At 45.2% G+C, this 18827-nt stretch overlaps 1 protein-coding gene across 1 annotated transcript in view; it reads right to left on the bottom strand.

The window, feature by feature from the left end:
• Nucleotides 1-612: 612 nt before the first annotated feature.
• LOC147262060 (receptor-type tyrosine-protein phosphatase N2-like) overlaps nucleotides 613-18827 on the bottom strand; it is a 136863-nt gene continuing 118648 nt past the window's right edge. The window contains exons 20-23 of the mRNA XM_086204468.1: nucleotides 15392-15445; nucleotides 11319-11383; nucleotides 6640-6713; nucleotides 613-5504 (exon numbers count right to left, since the gene is read on the bottom strand). Coding sequence (XP_086060594.1) covers nucleotides 5433-5504; nucleotides 6640-6713; nucleotides 11319-11383; nucleotides 15392-15445 — 265 coding nt within the window. The 3' untranslated portion in view covers nucleotides 613-5432. The remainder of the gene's footprint in view (nucleotides 5505-6639; nucleotides 6714-11318; nucleotides 11384-15391; nucleotides 15446-18827) is intronic.

Below are 18827 nucleotides of genomic sequence, written 5' to 3'. Positions count from 1 at the left end.
TGTGGCAAGAATGTCGGCGAACCATCGGCTGGCGACAAAAGTTGCGGCCACCAGCGACGCGGCCAGCGTTCAACCAGGAGTTTGAGTTTGTGCAGCTGGATTAAGAAGATGTGAGTTATGCCGGACGATGCCGTTAGCTTCAAGCTAAATATACGTGGCTGGTTCCGTCTGCATCCTGGAGTCACGGAGAAGTGATGAAGGAGGGAAGAAATGTTTTTGTGAGTAGCTTTAGAGGGGAACCTTCTGGGGTGGAGTATGAATACAAGTTCATTTTCTGAACTCATCGCACAGCAGAAAAGCGCCGATGTGAAATTATGCAAAGGAGATGCAGAACCATGTTGACAGAGAACAGGAGGTGTTCCTTTGCAGATCTCACCAGGTGTCTGAGGGATGAAATGTTGAGTTCAGGTGAGTGTGGAGCCTCGTAAACACACCTCAGCGTGGTCAAACCCAGATCTGATCTACAAGCCAGCCGCGCGTTCTTTTCTCTGTAAAACCAGAGCTCCTGCCGGCCGCCCATGAGGTCGGAAAAAATGATGTAGAACCCCCCCCCCCCCCAAGGTGAAGTAGAAAAAAAACACCAACAACAAAGTCAGGTACTACATTACGATACTGCATTGACAATGAGACTTTATTCACAAGATGTTTACACCAATAGAACAAAAATATCTTCTGTAGTCTTTTTGGTTTATGTACAAAGTGTTAATGCCACAGACCAGCCATCTACTGATACCTGCAGGAGTGGAGAACATCATCAGGTCAGTAGGACGCGGTAGCAAGTTGAAGCTTTCAACTCTGGATGCAGTTTCTAGTCCCACACACACAAGAATTTAAAAAGTCAGAGGAAATAAAGACGAGCTGTTCCAAAGAGAGTACTTCTCGCAGCACGAGTCGATTCTGTAATGGACGGTGGGAGTCTACGATGGTCGTCACTGGTTCTGTAAAAGCTTCTCGTGTATTATGCCGCCTAAAATAAAGCTAAAAGATAAACCAGCGTTTACTTGAAGGGTTTTGCTAAGGTCATCGTGAGTCCACGGCAAAGTTACAGCACACCGACTTGCTGGATAAACAGCCATGCACTAGTAGCAGAGTGTGTTACTGGTGATTCGAAGAAGACCAAGACCAAAACTGAGCTCCGTAGATTAAAACTGCTCATTCACCGTCATTCAGAATCAGTGAGAGGAGGTTTGGGCGAGAAGGCGGTTCCCCAAAGTCATCTTCAGGCTGGAGGATGCGTTCTTGTTTCGTACGAATGTGAATTTGATCCAAATCAGCACAAAACTGACAGCAGTTTTGAACCATGGCAGCTCTCTCTGAACCAGCGCAGCATCAGCAGCTCGCAGAAAGGTTCAGAAGTACACTCCGAAACAGGGACGTCACGGTTCCTCGCGCTCAGAAGAGAGAGAAAATGAAATCTAGGCTGACGGTCAATAAACAGGCTACAATTACAGGCCCGACTCTGCAGTTTGAATCTTAAATGAACCAATTACAAAATCCACCAGAGGAAATAAACTAATTTTATGAGCCTGCACCTTAAAGCACCAAGTTTTATCTTTGCTAATAGAAAACAATTCCCCTCTTGATTACTGCTCCAGGCGTGCAGGCGACGTCTGAAGATCCTTACCTACACTATCAGGCCGGTGCTCAGGAAAGTTGGCGGCAAAGGAAAGCACGAGCCAAGGACGAACCCGTTACACTTTCAGGGAGGATCGTTCCCGTAATAAACAGCCTGTTTTGGCCCCGCCTCCGAGAAGTCAGGGTGTTGCCCTGAGCAGGGTTCACCTCCCAAGGCAGCCTGAACCGAAAACACCCTCGTGGGTGGAGCCTCTATTAACAAGTATGAAGGGGCGGGTATCATTTCAACGAGGCCCCCTATGATGCACTGAGGGGCATCAAATCCCTACGGGTCGATCAATCAGAAGAGTAAAGAGCAACCTGGCAGCAAACATCAAAATAAATTTTCCGATTTGATAATTGCCGTGTCAGCAAGAAAACCAGAGACTTATTATAAATGCACACTGACAAAGTGAGTTTATCATAGCCACTCAGTTACTGTCTTACTGCTCCCCAGACGGCCATTGACTTCGCTACAACATGAAAAATCAGTTAGCAGAGCTTTGTACGTATTTTAGAAGGTCTCAAAGCTGCACTTCACAACCTCTCAGCGATCAGGAATCCACCCTTGCGTTTTCCTCTGACGAACAGAGACCTACGAGGTTCTCGGAGAGCGCGCACTGTTGGTCCGCTAAAGGTGAACTCAGCCAAAACAAATGCATGAAAACGCAATTACTGGTTATGTTGATCAGATCTGTCCCGTCAAGTTTACAATGAGATTCAGCCTCATAGTTTCTAACTAATCCATGGCACGGCGAATAAGGCGATGACAGCAAAGAAAATTAACACGCACTAGCACTTCGCAACAGCTTACAAAGCGGCAAAAATGGCAAAACGTGAAAAAAAAAAACAACAACTACCAGCCGAAACATGCGAAACTCTTGGTGTCTTGGTGATTGTTCTGTTACGCGTGAACCAAAGCAGCATAAAGATGCTTTTGGGAAAACCGGCCTCAGTCGCCATTAGCGTGATACAGGTTCAGCTACTGTACATGAATGCTACATAGAAGAAGTGATGTTCAGAAGCAAAACTACCCCCCGTTCCTCACAAAGACATCTGGCTGCGAGCGCTTGAGTTTACAACAACCTCATGCCAGTGGTTTGGAGTCTGGTCACTGCAGTGGAACTCAATTAAATACTGTCACAAACTTTAGGACAGAAAGTTACTTCCAAACCTCCGAATGATTGAAGATGTTCTTTAGTGTTTATCAAAGGGATTTTCATTAAGTGCAGTAGACCTCTAATCCACAAGTAAATCCGCCGGTATAAGGCTGTTTTAAAATTAAGCTTTACACGCTAAGGTTTTCCGTGTGGCTGGACACGTCCTCCGTCTCTCTACTGTGTTTTTATTAAGGCAGACATGAGTGTAACTTCAATGACAAGCCACAATATTGGTTGAGAGATAATTCAGGTGGAAGAAACACAATATTGCTTCTACTAGGATAATAAAATTTACACATTGAACAGAAAATATTTCACCTCACGTGTTTATTTTTCATGAAAACAGCTTTAAACTACCAGTGTGTCCTATTTTTTTTTTTTTTTTTTTTACCAAGTTTCAAAGAGGATGTGAGAAACGGACGTGACTTCTTAGCTCTAAGATTGCGTAGTCACACAACACGGAAGCTCACAAGTCCCGAGTCATTTAGAACTTCCTGTCAGTTTAACGTGACACAAAGTTGGCGGCAGGCTAACGTGGATGAATTTACACAGTCGTCGCAGCACAAGCAGCGCTGGAAAACACTCATCTTTTAAGAATAATTAGTGAATAATAGTCCAATAAATTCTATGTGCTAGTAAGCTAGCAGCAAGCTAACGAATAGCTGAGTCCGGCTGAGCTAACGGTCGCTAACCTCATCTTTAAATGCCCAAGGCGCTGATTCATTCAGATGTGTTTAAAAGTTTATTTTGACCTCACAAACGTTTAATACTTCTTTGTGTGAAATTTTTACAGCCATAATTTATGACACAGGGTGCAGATGTGCTGCCTCTGCCGGTCGCCGTGGTTTCTGAACGGCGAAACGCACCTTTCGTGTGACAGCACTACTTTAACTAAGCCGTTGATTGTGTTTCTACAATCAACACTTTTCTGGCACCCACTTCATAACCAAATAAAAAGAGTATGAATCACTGTCTAGTGACATCATCGTGCCGCCGCCGCCGCCACGTAAGGCGGATTTAAGTTCATAAGTGATCATTTCTGTGCCATTTTATGTTTTGCCACTTTCAAGAAAAATAAGCTTTCATGAGTGGAGCCAAATGAGAGACACGGTGACTCTGGTGAACTGCATGGCACGAAAAAATTAGACAAACTCAAACAGTCCGATGGCACAGACCAATCACGGGCATTGGTTCAGTAAAACTCCGCTTTGGCCAAGCACTCACATGAGAGATAAATTGATTATTTCAAAGATGTTAAACATGTTTGCTAAACAACATCAGCAACAGAAGGCGAACTGGCTTGGTTACGAGTTGAATCCTGATAGTTTAGACCCTGATTACATTATGAAGCTTCTCGCCAAACGTTTCTTTACTCAGCTGCTGCCCGTGAGGTCGCTGCTCATCTCAAACAAAAACCAAACTCTCCTTCACAGCCAACCAACCTATCAAAAATGCTAAAATGCTGTAGTCAAAACAGGATGCATGGACCGTTACAATAGAGGGGAGGTCTATCTATGTACAGGATTGTTTGACTGGCTCCTGGTGTGAGGAGGGACGAGATGAGAGGGAGAAGGGAAACAGGGGATGAAGAAGGAGAGAAAGGACGTGAGGCTGTGACGTGACCTCATGGCATTGCATATCAATAACACGCCACTTTGAAGGATGTTACACGTGTCGCGTCATTGAACTTTTAATTTATCATGTGTGACTTAAAACTCAGTGTACTTCCGCTGCAAAAGAGATGGCGTGTTGCGTTCCTGCGCAATGAAAATCATTGCTGACAACCATTTCCAACATGGCCGCCAAGTAAAATGTCCCATCTTACACCCAGTACACAAAAGTTAAGTTTCTGAAGAGATTTGAGGCAAGAAATAAATGGATGAACAGGTTCTTTATTCACAACATGAGCGGCCATGTTGCGCAGGTCTCACTGTTGGATGTTTTGTAAGATACATTTTAGTGACCTGCAAGCAAAGGGGAGGTTTTTTTATTCTCTCTGCTCGCTCGTCCGGCGTCGAGGGGCAGCACAGGTGGAACTCGACTGTCGAACGCGGGTTTCAGCTATGCAAGTCACAGCCGATGAGAACCACAAGATGAATGTTGACAATTCCTTTTGTTTCGAGTGTACAATGAACCCTTTTTTTCAATAGTTTTGATGGTGATAAATGTAAAATGATCATGAACAGCTGAAAATGTCCTGATGTGTCGCTAAAAACACGTATTTTTTATCAGCAGAAAGAAAAAAAATCAACTTCCCTTGTGAGATTCCAGTGTAAAATGATATATTCTACACAGCAGAGGCTACTGGAGGCTCCATGGTGGTAAACGACACCAAAAAACACCATACTAATAACATGCAATGAGACGTGGCGCGTTATTCAAATGCCTTTTGATGAGACCAGGCTGGGGTAGATGAGGACAGGGGAGGACGAGGAGCCAGGAGCCGCAAGGGTTACGCAGGAGAGAGGTGAAGGAGGAAGGAGTCATGGGAAGAGAGGAGAAATGAGCGAGGGGAAAGAACGGAGGAAGGGAAGACAGGAAAGAAAGTAGGCAATGTAAGAAGGGACGCAAGTAGGGGAATCAAGAAGAAGCCAGCGCCGTCCTCCTGGGGGGGAAGCGACGCGCCGGGGGAGGTCAAACAGAAGGAGCGGCTCCGTCCTACTGGGGAAGAGCTTTGAGAATAGCGTTCACCTCCTCTGCTACAGCTGTCAACGCAAACTCAAACTGATCCTACGGGAGACAAGAAAGAAAGAAACCAGTGGTTTGAGTTCACAGTGTCCAGAGCCTGACCCAGGACCACAAACAAACACCTCCATGATCTGACCTGTCACAGCTTTGTTTTTTACTGTACTTTTACTGTAATATTAGCGGGACTGCTGATCATGAGGGGGATCAGTGCGGTCCGGATGCCACAAAAGCGCCATGACAGGCTTTTGCTCAGGACACATGGTTTAATAACGCTGGATCGATACGGCAGATGCAGCTTTTCCTCCTAATTATATTCACAGGTCAGCTGGTAATTGAAGTTTCCAGACAGGCTCGGCGTCGTTCTGCACCGCGAGCAGCGATGAGTGTTTTCAGGGAAGCTCTGAGGTCTCCGAGGCTTCGGATAAGTGTGATTTAAAGTTTGTGTCTTAAATCAGAGGTTTTCAAAGTGTGAGGCGGGCCTCCCAGGGGGGCTCCAGACAGCTTCAGGGGAGGCTCCGTGAATGGAGGGCTCTCTTTCCTCCAGTCAGAAACTAATAAATGAGTCAGGACAGACTGTTTTCATGTGGTTGGTGACTCTGAACTTGCGCGAGACAGAATATGAGCTCGTCTACTGGACGGGTAATAATGATCCTCTGAGGGCATCCAGAAACAAAACTATAATGTACGATGGAAATGGAAGGCTTTAGAAATCCATTATCTTAAAAAAAAAAAAAAGGGTAGCTTATATTTGCAAGACAGGAATTATAAGTTATTTTATTCTCTAAAATTAGAAAGACTGTGGGTTTAAATTATGTTGTCACATTTAAGTAATTCAAAACATCCTGAAAAGACTGTTAAGACTCACCGACCCGTCTCGCCCAGAACAACGGCCGAGTCCCACAAACCTGCAAAGCCCCATCAACCTCCCATAAACAGCACAGAGACGACCAACTGATGCGAGTCTCGTCTTTTCATTTACGCCGCTAGCACAGTAACCTCAGAGGCGATCTAATGAGCTCCTGAGTTGGTTGAGGCGCGCTAGCTAGCATGCGTGGGTGAGCGGCTGGGTACAACCTGGAATCTACGGCGGCGAGACATGGGGAGGTTTGCCTCGATTGCCTCTGACCTGGTTACACATGAGAGGTCAGAGTTCAACTCAAGTGTGAGTGTTCATTACCTTGGTCTGCACCATCCCTGGCCTCTGGTCTCGCAGGTGCTCCAGAGTTGCTGCAATATCAATCTCCTTGGCACCTGTTATAGACACATACACACACACACACACACACACACACACACACACACACACACACACACAAACTTGTTGGATTGCATTCAAAGCACCACCAACATAATCCAGCTAACATTTGTAAACGTGTGTTTTATACCGACTCCCTCCGGCCAGCGGGAAGCGATTACATTCATCTTCTTTGCGTAACACACACACACACACACAGACACACACACACACACACACCCTGAATCTACAAGCGGCCTGATGGTGGTGCGTTGCTGTGGAGATGGAATCAGATAAAAGGAAAAGAGGAAGCCGTTGGAGAGGAAATCACAGGCTCACATGTTTGTGGTGTTCTTTAAAAGAATCGATCCTCAAGCCCCGTGTTGGTCTTTGAAAGTTGTCCTGTAGCTCTTAGCGTCCACAAGTGCTCTGCCAAGCCTTGCCAAAATCTGCCGCTGTGTGTGCCTGTGTGTGTGTTTGTGTGTGCCTGTGTGTGTGTGTGTGTGTGTGTGTTCGTCTGTTTTCATGCCAAACTGGCTTGATGCCCTGAAGCTGACAACTGTGAGGCTGCTGGCAGCCGACTTAATAACCTCTGGACACACGCAGGTCAGATGATTTCAAGTTGTGATATATTTTAAATTATAATCCCACAACAACAATTCATTTTGTATATGTGTGTGTGCGTGTGTGTGTGTGTGTTCCGTAGAGAGAGAGGGAGGTGAAACCTGATAATATTTGTATTTTACATGAAGGAGGTGGTCAAATATCAGGTCCTGTGTCCACTAGGTGGCGCTAGACAACACACACATACTATATATGATGTTGCTGTACATCAAGCACAGTATAATGATGGACACAGGGTATTGGATTGTTTGCCGATATTCTGATTTGGCCGATCCCAGATATTTACTGATGTTTGATATAATCTGTGTGAAATTAACAGGCTCTTCCTTGGCCTAGGCTCCGCCCCTCTACCATGTATGGTGAAAATCGGCCCAGTTGACATCGCGGAATAATGACAAGGTTCCATCTGATACGTGGTAAATGTGGAGAAGCACACGACCACATTGAGAACTTTTTTTTTTTTTTTTACTGTGAGAGAAAGCGAAATGAGAAAACCTGTTAGATAAGAAGACTTGGAAAAGACAAGAATGAGGGAGGGGGGATTAGGGGAAATAAACGTTTTTAAAAAAATGTGACATAAAGAGAAAATGAAAATTGAGAGAGAACCACAACTCAAAGGAGCGGGAGAAAAAACACTCGTTTTGTTGTTTTTTTTTTTGAGTTTGTCTCCTCCTCCTTCTATCTAAATTCTGAAGAAACAAAAAAGCGCAAGAATTCTTTTTACTTTCTTCTTGTTGCGACACATAATAACACTTCTTTCTTGCCTGCACGAGGAGGTAAATGAATGGTGGGAAGACGGCTCATTCACACCGTTTTCTCTTTCGGTTTCGCAGGTTTTTTGAGTCTTTTTTTCCCCCCTTTTATCAACACAATAGAGTCCCTTCTCGCCAGGAAAGCTGCAACACACTACTCACCGCTTTTCTCTTTTTTTTTTTGGTGTGTGTGTGTGTGTGTGTGTGTGGGGGGGGGGACTTAACAAGCCGAGGGCTATTGTGCAGGTTCTGATAAACCTCAAAATGGATGGTATTAAAAAGAAAAAAAATCTTATTTGAGCTCTTTGCAAAACTCGCCCTTGAAGGAGATGGTGGAGGGATGAAAAAGGAGGAACCGTATAAAAACCCTAATTTTGAGCTTCCCTCCTCGGCAAGACCCCTCGCTTCAGCGTGGAGGTCGAGGAGTGGAGCTGAGGAAGGTGGGGCGGGTTGGGGGGCTATAGAAGAGGAGAAGGAGAGAAAGATAAAACAAAAAGAAAGACAGGGCCCTTGAGGAGGCTGTGAAAGACCCCTGAAAGCTGAAGCCGAGAGCCGGGGGTACCAGCTGGACCTGAGAGAAAAAAAAAAACGAAAAGAAAAAGGAATGGACAGATACTGAAAAGCTCTCCAGAACTCGATGGGTTTCATTCGATTCTTAAGATGAGGAGGAAGGAGGCGGGTGGAGTTGGAGCAGGCGATGCGAGGGGTGGGTGACATTAGAGAGGAGGGAAATGGGGGAGTCTTTTGGAAACGAAGCCGGGGGACGGGGACGGAACGGGACAGAACGGAACGGGACGGGACGTGAGAACTCCAGCAATACCTCCTCAACCCTGCGACGTAATTCTCAGACAAATTTACAATTCATTCCTTGGGAGAAAAGGAGTGGAAAGATGGGGGGGGAGGCGGAGGGAGAAGAGGGGAGGGAGGAGGGGGGAGGGAGGGTGAGGGGAAACGGGATTGATTTTGCGACTTTGAAGCCTGCAAACTGGGGAGCCTCGAGCTTCTTGAGACAGACAAAAGGCAAAATAAAGGTGTGGAGAGCTGAGACGTAGCAGAGGAAGAAATCTGACTTCTAGCATCAGGAACATCTTCATCCTGCAAAGTGAGGCTGGCCACGAAATTGTTTCCCTGTCACGGCGTCTTTGATGACCGCAGACTCAATGCTATCATTGTTGGTGGCAGAAGAAGAAACGACCGTGCAGGTTAAAAAAAAAAAAATCCAAGGGTCCTAAAATGTCTTTGCACGATAGGTGGTGAACGAAAACGGTCGCAATCGAAGTGGCCGTAGCAAATACGACCACAGGACGGAGGGAAATCAGATCAGTGCTCACACAGAAGCTGGACTTAGGTGGAGGAAACTAGTGTGATGTCATTGTGAGATGAAGGTCGACCACTTTTGCTTTGATGTCGCCAAGAGTGCGTCAAGACAACGTTTAAAAAAAAAGAAATTAACCTTACAGGAACACGCCAGCTTTTTTGGGATATGGGCCATCATCCCAAGACCAAGACAAGGACGTACGCTTCTCACCAAAGACACCCTTGTGCTAGTTAGCTTAGCACAATCAATGGTAGTGGTCGGGAAGTGTTAGCATAACTTAACATAGGTTGTGTATTACCTGTATGATGAAATAACAGTTTAAAACGAGGAGAAATTGTAGTGTTAGAATCAGACACATAGCCGGAACTACTTCCCTGACAGGGCGCAGTGATTTGACGCAGCACCTCCAAAGTCTCCTAATCATGAGGAGGAGGATTCCTGCTGGACACACCAGCATCCTGGACCTGTGCGAGCTGATGCTAACACTTCCCATCCACTACCATCCATTATGCTAAGCTAACTAGCCTGGGTCTGACTAGAACAAAGGAGAGAAGGGTCTCCATCTCCTTGGAGGAGGGCAAATACAGGTGTATTTCCTCAAAAAGTCAGCATATTCCTTTAAGATGCTGTGGTCACTTTTGAGGTAATTTCATAAATACTTATTTACAGTTTATCAGTAGCCGTATAATGAAAATAATAAAATAAAAATTAAATATCAAACAGCATAAAAGGAAGAAATTTTGGTCCAGATGTCTTCTGGTTACACCAGAAGCACTGGAATGTGGCTGAGTCCCACAGGCGCCATTCACGGGGGACGGATGCTGAGATGATGATGCTGGGCCGGACCCTGACCAGATCTGAACCAGATCTGCATGTGTTTTTTTGACACTGACTTTTGCCGACGTATCACTACTGTGTTTCAGCACTTATGTTATCACAGAACTACATTCCCTCATCATAACGTCCCGTCCTATTAATTTTAGTTCAATGAGAATTAGAAGGGGGGAAAAAAATCTTTTTAAGCTAAATTTAGGATTCATGACGGAGATAAAAGGGTGTGGAGGATGCCCACCCCCGCCCTCTCTAGTCCGGCTCCTGGGGCCCATGATCACAGTGTGACAGCCTGGGAAAAGGCCCCCGATGCCCGACTGACCCTTTCATCTAGAATTAAAGACCCGGGAGCTCGTTCTGCCACTGCACTGCCGCCATGGGACGCTTCACGCACACACACTCACACCGAAGGATCACACGTTCTCACACGTGTAAGATCAAGTATTTGAACATCTTCTAGTTTTGGTAAAACAAAAAAACAAGGTAACCAACAAGCCAAATTTAGTGTGGGAGGTCGTTTCCACAGAGAGATTTTCAGTTTGAAGAAAGTAGGATTTTGTGATGTGTCTGATGTTCTACTTTCTATTTTGTTATTTATACAGTGGTGGGGGGAATTTGAATACAAGGCAAGGTTATCTACTAATGCAACTTGTAGTATGATTTCAGGATGATCTCATTGTTTCCTGTCGGTAAAGAGGAGAAAGATCCTCAGGGCTTTTATTTTGAAGTTCAACATGCTATTGTCTGAGCGACACTGTGGTGACCTGCTGACTGTCTGGAGGGAAATTAGAGGAAAAAAGGAGTTTTATTTGAATTCTAATCAGAGCATCACTCAAAGAGGGTCAAGAGATTTCAGGAAATCCTGCACCTCTGATAAATTAACTTAAAAAAACAATGATAAAGATGAAAAATAATTATAAATAATAACTAGTGAAGTGTCTTTGTCCTCCTGCCTCTTGCTTCCTTCTCTGTGTTGTACAAACACCACCCTTCAAGTAGAAGTGGTGACACGTTGTCATGGTAACACCTCTCCAGACTGTAAAGTGTGTGTGTGTGTGTGTGTGGGGGGGGGGGGCAGTTAAAAAGGTCACACCTACCTTTAGCCATCTTGTTGAGGACCATGTCGATGAGGATGTAGGTCCCAGTTCTCCCAGCACCGTCGCTGCACAGGTGGGCGAGAGACACAGATGCAGTACGGGACAGAGAGAGAGAGAGAGAGAACAAGACATATTAACACACTAACCCCCACACACACACACACACGTATATTTTATGTCATTTTTACACTACACTCACTTGCTATTACCTTGTGTCAGTATTGACTGTTTTGATACACCACTTACAGTTGCATCTTCATTCTAATAAGCTGCATAATTCTACTTCAACATAAATCTGTTAGTCGCACTCACGCTTTTGAATCTATGAAAGTCACCACAGAAAGAGGAGTCTGGCTGGTCTCATCGTGTCACAGTCCCACCTGATCTCACAGACATCATGCGTGGCCGTGCCAGCATTTCAAGATGGCTGACTGTCCATCATCTCCAGACTCTGCTAGTTAGCTTAGCACAATGACTAGCAGCGGGTGGGAAGTGTTAGCACGCCTCTGTCAAAGTAAATGGACGGATCACGAATCAGTGACTGGTCACTTATGGCCCCATTTACAGCTTTAAATGCGTGGCTACATATCTACTGTTTACTCTTGAGCTACTTAGAACCTCCACTCTTTTCTATGCTGCTGAGTGCAGTGGATCGCTGCCGTTTTACTGTGTCGTGCTCTGCATTTACAAATGGAGTCTTTTCCTCTCATCTAATTTGGTGTTTCATGATACTTTCTAATTTTTACTGAGATGCTCTTTTAACTCTAAACACAGCCAACACGCTTAAAAATTGTCACTTCCATCTGAGGTGTTTGGGTCTTACAGCTCAACCGTTCTACGAGTTTGATGACTGCTAATAATTCGCGGGAGGCTTCGGAGGCAACGATCTTCCATCGCTGCAGTTGCTTCACTCCTCCATCATGTTGACTTTTACACCTTTAGCCTGTCAGCACTGTATTTTCACCCAGACAAGAAGTAATCAATGACTACACGCAGTAAAACCAGAAGACGGCGACAATCAATTGTTCAGAAATTCTCCCAAAGTTAACTCGTCGGCTTGTGAAACTGCAGAGTGAAGTTATGAAATCTGAGTAACATCCACAGATTTACGGTGACAATCAAACCTCAGCACCTCTACTGTATTCGGGTGAATGTGTTTTTGTTTTTTGTTTTCCTGCTGTTGGAGTGAAGATGAAGCCGTCAGACAGATTTATACGTTGAGGTTCATGAGTCTTCTACCGCTACTTCAGGAGGATAAACAACTTCAAAGTCCTAAATGAGCGGAAAAGCAGTTTTTTTAAATTATTATTATTAGTTGAGAGTTAAATCAAATCAAAATATAAACGAGTTTCACAACAACGCATCTTTATGTCTTCGGTGGAATTTAACTACCAGGCTGCTTCTCGTGAAATGTTGTTTTCTTTCAGTTTCTACAACATTGGAAGATTTATTGATTGACATTTTATCTGAACCCTCCTGCAGCGATGACAAACTCATGACAAACGTTACGCGGTTTGAGACGATTCTTTTTGAAGGAGCGAGGAGGGAGAAACTCCCAACGTCCAGCGACAAAGCCGTCACCACTGCTGGCCCGTTACCGGTCCAGCCGGAAATACAGGAATATCATGAGCATCATGGCTTGAAACCTTGAAATTCCTGAGGTACTGAGAATGGGACATTACGGCTTACATGTGACCTTGAACTTTGACCTCTGACCACCAAAGTCTTTTGATTTCACCGTCCAGTCCAGCTGGATGTTTGCGAGGTATCCAAATGACTCCTCTCAAGGTGTTCCTGAACTAACGGGTGTACGCGTGCATGACCGAGACGGTGACTGGCGGTTCCCGCTCACGTTCGTCTGGTGTCTGTGTTTTACGCTGGCAGGGTCTTACAGAGCTTGCGAAGCTCCTCCTGTTTTAATTTTCTGTACCTCGAAAATGTTGAAAACATCAACCTTGTGGATTTCAGAAGGATTGTGGATAGCGTGCTAGCAAAAACAGGCTAACAGGCTATGAGTGAGCTAATGTGCTAATCCTATCTCAGCAGCTCCTTGCACATATTCCACACAGCTAGATGGAGAAAAACAGACAGCATTAGTTAGGAGGCGGTTCTTCCTCGCGAGTTACACTCTGTATATTTAAATTACAGAAGCCGGAGGTGCACAGGAGACGATGAGGCCGAAGGGTGGAGCGTGGACCAGGCAAGATAAGGTTTCAACAGCTAAATGTTTTAGTTTTTAAACACCGTGTTTGGGTATTAGTGCCGGCGCTGCTCTCACAATGCTAAGTGTTCTCATCACTGCCTTGACGCCACCAGCAGCGCGGGACACCAGACGATCAACACCACTTTAGAAGCAGGAGAGAGGACACTTGATGTTTTGTACTTGAAGTGTTATAAATTGATGTTTGGCGCCACATTGAAGAGCTGCTGTGTAACCCAACCAAACTCAAGTGTGCATGTGTGTGTGTGTGTGTGTGTGTGCTGGCAAACTTCCCTAATTTCCTTTCACTAGGGCCTTGTTTATTTCCTCCACACAGCTGTATATATTCCAACATGGCCGCTGGCGGTAATTGAGCAGCACCGCTGCAGTATGACTGTGTGCGTTCAACACTGATACCGTTATCACTCTGATCTCAGACAGTTTGTGTACGTCCATGAGTTTCTCGTACAGGTTATTATGACACGATTAGATCTGTCTTATCGCTGCAACTCGGCAGGATCATTACAAGGCAATCAAAGGTGTGTGTGTGTGTGTGTGTGTGTGTGTGTGTGCGCGCGCGTGTGTGTGTGAAGCCCGAGGGCTGTGAGTAAACACGTCAACATGTCTTCTCTCACTCTATTTAAAATAAGACATGGAGGGGGAGAGGGCAGAGAGATGAAAAAAGCGAAGTGACAGAAGATTGGAACGCGACAGGAACAGCAACACACACACAGATAAACTAGAAGGCAAATAATATGGTGTGAATGCTGGATCCTTCACTCCTCGTCCTCATTGCTTCACGTGTATCTTACACTCTGACAAATGGCCGTGCTCAGCTGCCTTTGACAATCTCATCTGAAAGCTGTTGTGAAAGAAAGTTCCTCAGTGCTTTGGTTACATCATCTACGGACGTGATTGGCTGATCAAAAGGTCTTTTCCTGCTGTTACAAGTGTTTGTGGTTACAGACGGTAGGGGACAGGCTCCTGATAGCCTCACTAAAACCTCTGAACGTGTCCTGACCATCGCGCAGACAAACACGGCGCCGCATTTCTCAACATCTCGGTGCCCGGCAGCGATGTGGATTTATCATACGAATTGTTCTGCGCTCATTTTCATAGGAGTACCTGGGATTTTTTTTCCCCCCCTGTACCTCCACACGGTTCCGTGACACACAGCCATCACCCGGTTTCTTCACCGGAACCAATGCCGAACAAATCAGCCATGCTAGCCGCAGCAGGTAAACACTCCGGAGGGAAATCTGCTCCAAGTACAACTCAGGAGAGGAAGATCGCTTCGTCTTTAATCAGAATTCCCTTCAAACTGCAGGTGAAATTTGGACCCCGCAGCTGTGGGCGGTGCTCCGCCAGGACAGGTTCTGCTATTCTGGTGCAGTCTGGCAATTTAGCCAAGAAATGTACAATTTCATCATCGTCCCCTCAGAGTCATTAACCCATATTAAATAATAGATCACTTGGAGCCGCGCCGACAGACATAACAGCTATCCGTTATCAAAGTTATTTTTTTCTGTCTCAGTTAGTCATGATGCTTCCACTAAAAAGATTTATCTGTTAAATGTAATTAGATCTCGCCGGTCTGGTCTGGGTTACTTCCGCAGGTGCGGGTGCGGAGAGTGGGGGGTGGGGCAGATTACATCCATAGCTGCACCCTTTATTTACCTCTCTCTCTCTCTCTCTCTCACTCGCCCCTGTGGACAGTTGGTCCCTTCGACTCAGACTTCTTAGGCAAATTTCTTGTTTAAAGACGCTGATAAATGACGCGCGAGCTGCCGAGGAGCGAGGGTGAACGAGCCAAGATCACCTGGTCAAACGTCAGATCAGAAACACTCAACAGCGAAGTTATTGGTGTACTTGCCTGCAGTGGACAATGATAGGACACGAGCGTCCCCGGTAGCACTTGTTAACTTTCCTGTAAAAAAACAGAACAGAACAGAAAGAAGAACTCAGCGTTAAAGATCCCGGGAACACCAGATTCATTCATTCAGAACATCACCTTTCTGCAGGTGTAACAGGAACAAGAACAGCCCAGCGTTTCATTAGACTAGAAAACTGAATGGGAATATTGTACCTGCGTTACATCATCCCAGTGCCTCTATTAGCAGACATTTCACCCATGAATAATAGTGAAATATCAGATGTCTGCCAGTCCTTTATTGTGTTTAGAGCTTCAACTATTCATCCGTTAATAAATCATGTGATTGACTGAACATTTGTCTTCTTTCAAGCGAAAAAAATCAAACATTCATGGCTTTAACCCTTTCAAATAAAAGCATCAGCTGCTTATCTGGCCATTTTGACAGAAAGTGAAGAGTCCTTGGGTGGATTTGTGATTGTTGGACCGACGGTCGGTGTCGGGTGTAACAGTACACAAAAAGCCCAGACATAAACGTGGTTTTTATGTTGCAGGTACAGAATCACTCTCAGCAGGATTAGGAATCGTGATTGAAATGAAGAGGAATGAAAAAAAAAGCGAAACAAATATTGTCTGATTACTGTTTAGCTCTACCTTTATAAAGATAAGGACGAAATGTAGTGAATACGTCTGTCTAGCAGCTCGATGTGTTCCCCGCACACAGAACAGCTTTTGCTCGGCACTGTTGGCTACAACGCCCTGTTGAGAATGTGGACTCTGGCCCCCCCAAAATTGAAAATACATAAATTGCATGAGCAAGGAGCAGATTTGTCTCAGTGGACGACTCAAATACTGATGTTCACGTCCAGTAAAGGAAGAATAAGCTGTGAACTTTTTCCAATCCTACTGACTTTTCCAGTTTCCTACATTATAAAATGAAAGCTCATCCAACCACCGCCATGATGAGTCCACGACGGCCATCTCAGTCACATCAGAACACAACAAGACATTCAAACCAGGCAAATGAACACAAACCAACATTATTAGAAACCAGAGTAGGAATCAATCAGCGCAGAGACCCTGACGGAACCACGCGAGGAGGCGGGAGCACCCGCAGTGACATGAGCAAGAAAGCAAAGAGATAAAACGCTTCTACGGAGTTTCTCTCGTCTTCCACTTCCTGCTCACATCGCCTTCAGAACAAGATTAGACATTCCCACATATGAAAGTCCTGGGAGTCACCTCGTCTACTGTATGTTGTGGATCTCATATGTTTTAGCTTATTTTGTGTTACATTTATGGTATCCAGGTGTAGAAAAGTCAGCCTGCTTCCACCCTTACTAACTACTTTGTGGAAGCTTAGTACTCCGTGGTCCGGTTCTAGTCCAGGGGTGAGTGGATGGACTCACTGGTCTTCCTGTGGGTCTCTGCTGCCGTGCAGCTATCAACTGTCTAATCTAGAACCTTCACCACTGACTCAGACACGCTAACAGTGTCACTGTGGCTTCTAGACCCCACAGCTGCTAAGCTGCTCTGGACTCACTGAGGGTAGGGACCTGATCTCCAGCACCCTGAAGGTTTAAGAAGTTCAAAAGCCTCTATTCTACAGTTTATTTCACTTTTTGTGCTAATTTTTAGAGCTGTTCTTTCATTGGGCCCAGAGCTTGTCCTGTTTTGGCCAGCGAAATCAATCAATCAGTCAACTAAACGTCATCGGCGTGCTTTAATCACACCGGTGAGCTCTGCTGCTCCTGAGGGTGTCAGTGGAAGGCTCCAGTGCTGCTGAGTTTTTCCTTTCAATCACTTTATTTTCCCAGGTACTAAATAAATAATTATAAATCATAAATGTGCTATATACAGAAGAGTCTTTTCTCGAAGAACTCTTCCAAACCATTTCAGCAGCTTATTTACAGGTTGTGAAGTTGTACTCAACACAAAGTCTGTGTAAACTTTAATTCAGAGAAGGAAAACATATCATCATATTCCAGGAGGAGATACATTATTTGCATCCGTTTGTTGTTGCTCCCATATATTCATAGAAACAGCACACACACACACACACACACACACACACACACACACACACACACACACACACACACATCTTTGTTTAAAACTGCAGTAAAAACTTCACACCTTGTCCATCAAAACACAAAGCAGCAGCGTCAAGGATCTACACAAGCAGAGAGACGAGAGTTTGATCGCAGCGGGAAATCATCTCGGATTCTTCTTCATCAAACATTATTCTGTGTGTGTGTGTGTGTGTGTGTGTGTGTGTGTGTTAGGTCCATGATACATTGATGAATCAATGTGACTCAGGGAAAGAAAGGTGTACGTCTTACAGAGTTGATGGAGTTTTCTGGTCATTCGTAGTCTGACGTGTTTTGACCTTTGAACCCTTCTGACACCCTCATCATCAACACCGTTCCCAGCTATGCTTTAAAGCTCCAGTGAGATCTGGAGGAACATCTGGATGGTTTAGGAACAAGACAGCATATTTAAAATTTTAAAAAACAAACATATGTAGCTCCTTCTGGTGTTCCCTCACTCATTCATCCATTCCACGCTTGAAAGGCAGCGTGCGCCACTGGGGAGCAGCTGGGGGTTAAACAATTGCTCAAGGACACATCGACACATTCCCTGTGGAGCTGAGGATCGAACCAGTGACCTTCAGCTTACAGGATAGCCACCCTACCTCCTGAGATAACAACATCCTCCCCAGAGCCAGACCAGGAGACAGAGACCCATCTCTCGGGAGCTGAGACCCACGCTAGTTATCTTAGCACAATGAATGGTTGTGGATGGGCAGGTTAGCATAGCTCTCAGCCAGTTCAGCTTCCAAACCTGTAGTTCCTCCTCTTCGAACCGGCCCACAGCCTCAGAACCTTGTTATGATGATGTCAGACTGTCCCGAGACGCGTTATTTCGACCAAAAATATCCATAAACACAGAGATGTAGAATGACGTCATCGGCTCTCTCCATTGTTACTGCTGCGTCTGTACATCCGCACTGAACGTCCCACAAACCCCCATCGCACAAGCATTAGAGGAGATGAGCTCATAACACGGACACGATTTTATCTCATAATGTGTTGAACTTGACAATTATCACTTCTACTTCAAGTCAGAGGCCAAAACAGCACAAAACTCCACCAGTTTTTAGTTCTTGACGAGCAGCTTTAGCATTAAATGGATTGTAAATGCGTCATTTTGACACGAGCAGGTTCTAACAGGCACCAGTCAATGAACACACAACCAGCAACATCACCAAAACCTGAAGGAAAGACGAAGAAAAATGCACACGTCCTCCGCCCCAGCCAAAACTGAAAAGTCAGAGCTCACTGCAGACAATCAAAAGTCATGTTACCATGGAAACAGCCAGCAGAGGATCGGGTGTGTGTGCGTGTCTGGGGGGGTGTCGTATAGAGGGGTGTGGGAT

Source organism: Aulostomus chinensis, chromosome 5 (genome assembly GCF_037954235.1).
Source record: "Aulostomus chinensis isolate RoL2024-O1b breed Wild chromosome 5, RoL_Achi_v1.0, whole genome shotgun sequence".
NCBI lineage: Eukaryota > Metazoa > Chordata > Actinopteri > Syngnathiformes > Aulostomidae > Aulostomus > Aulostomus chinensis.
The sequence above is the reverse complement of the archived record's forward strand: the minus strand, read 5'-3'. Positions and strand labels throughout refer to the sequence as shown.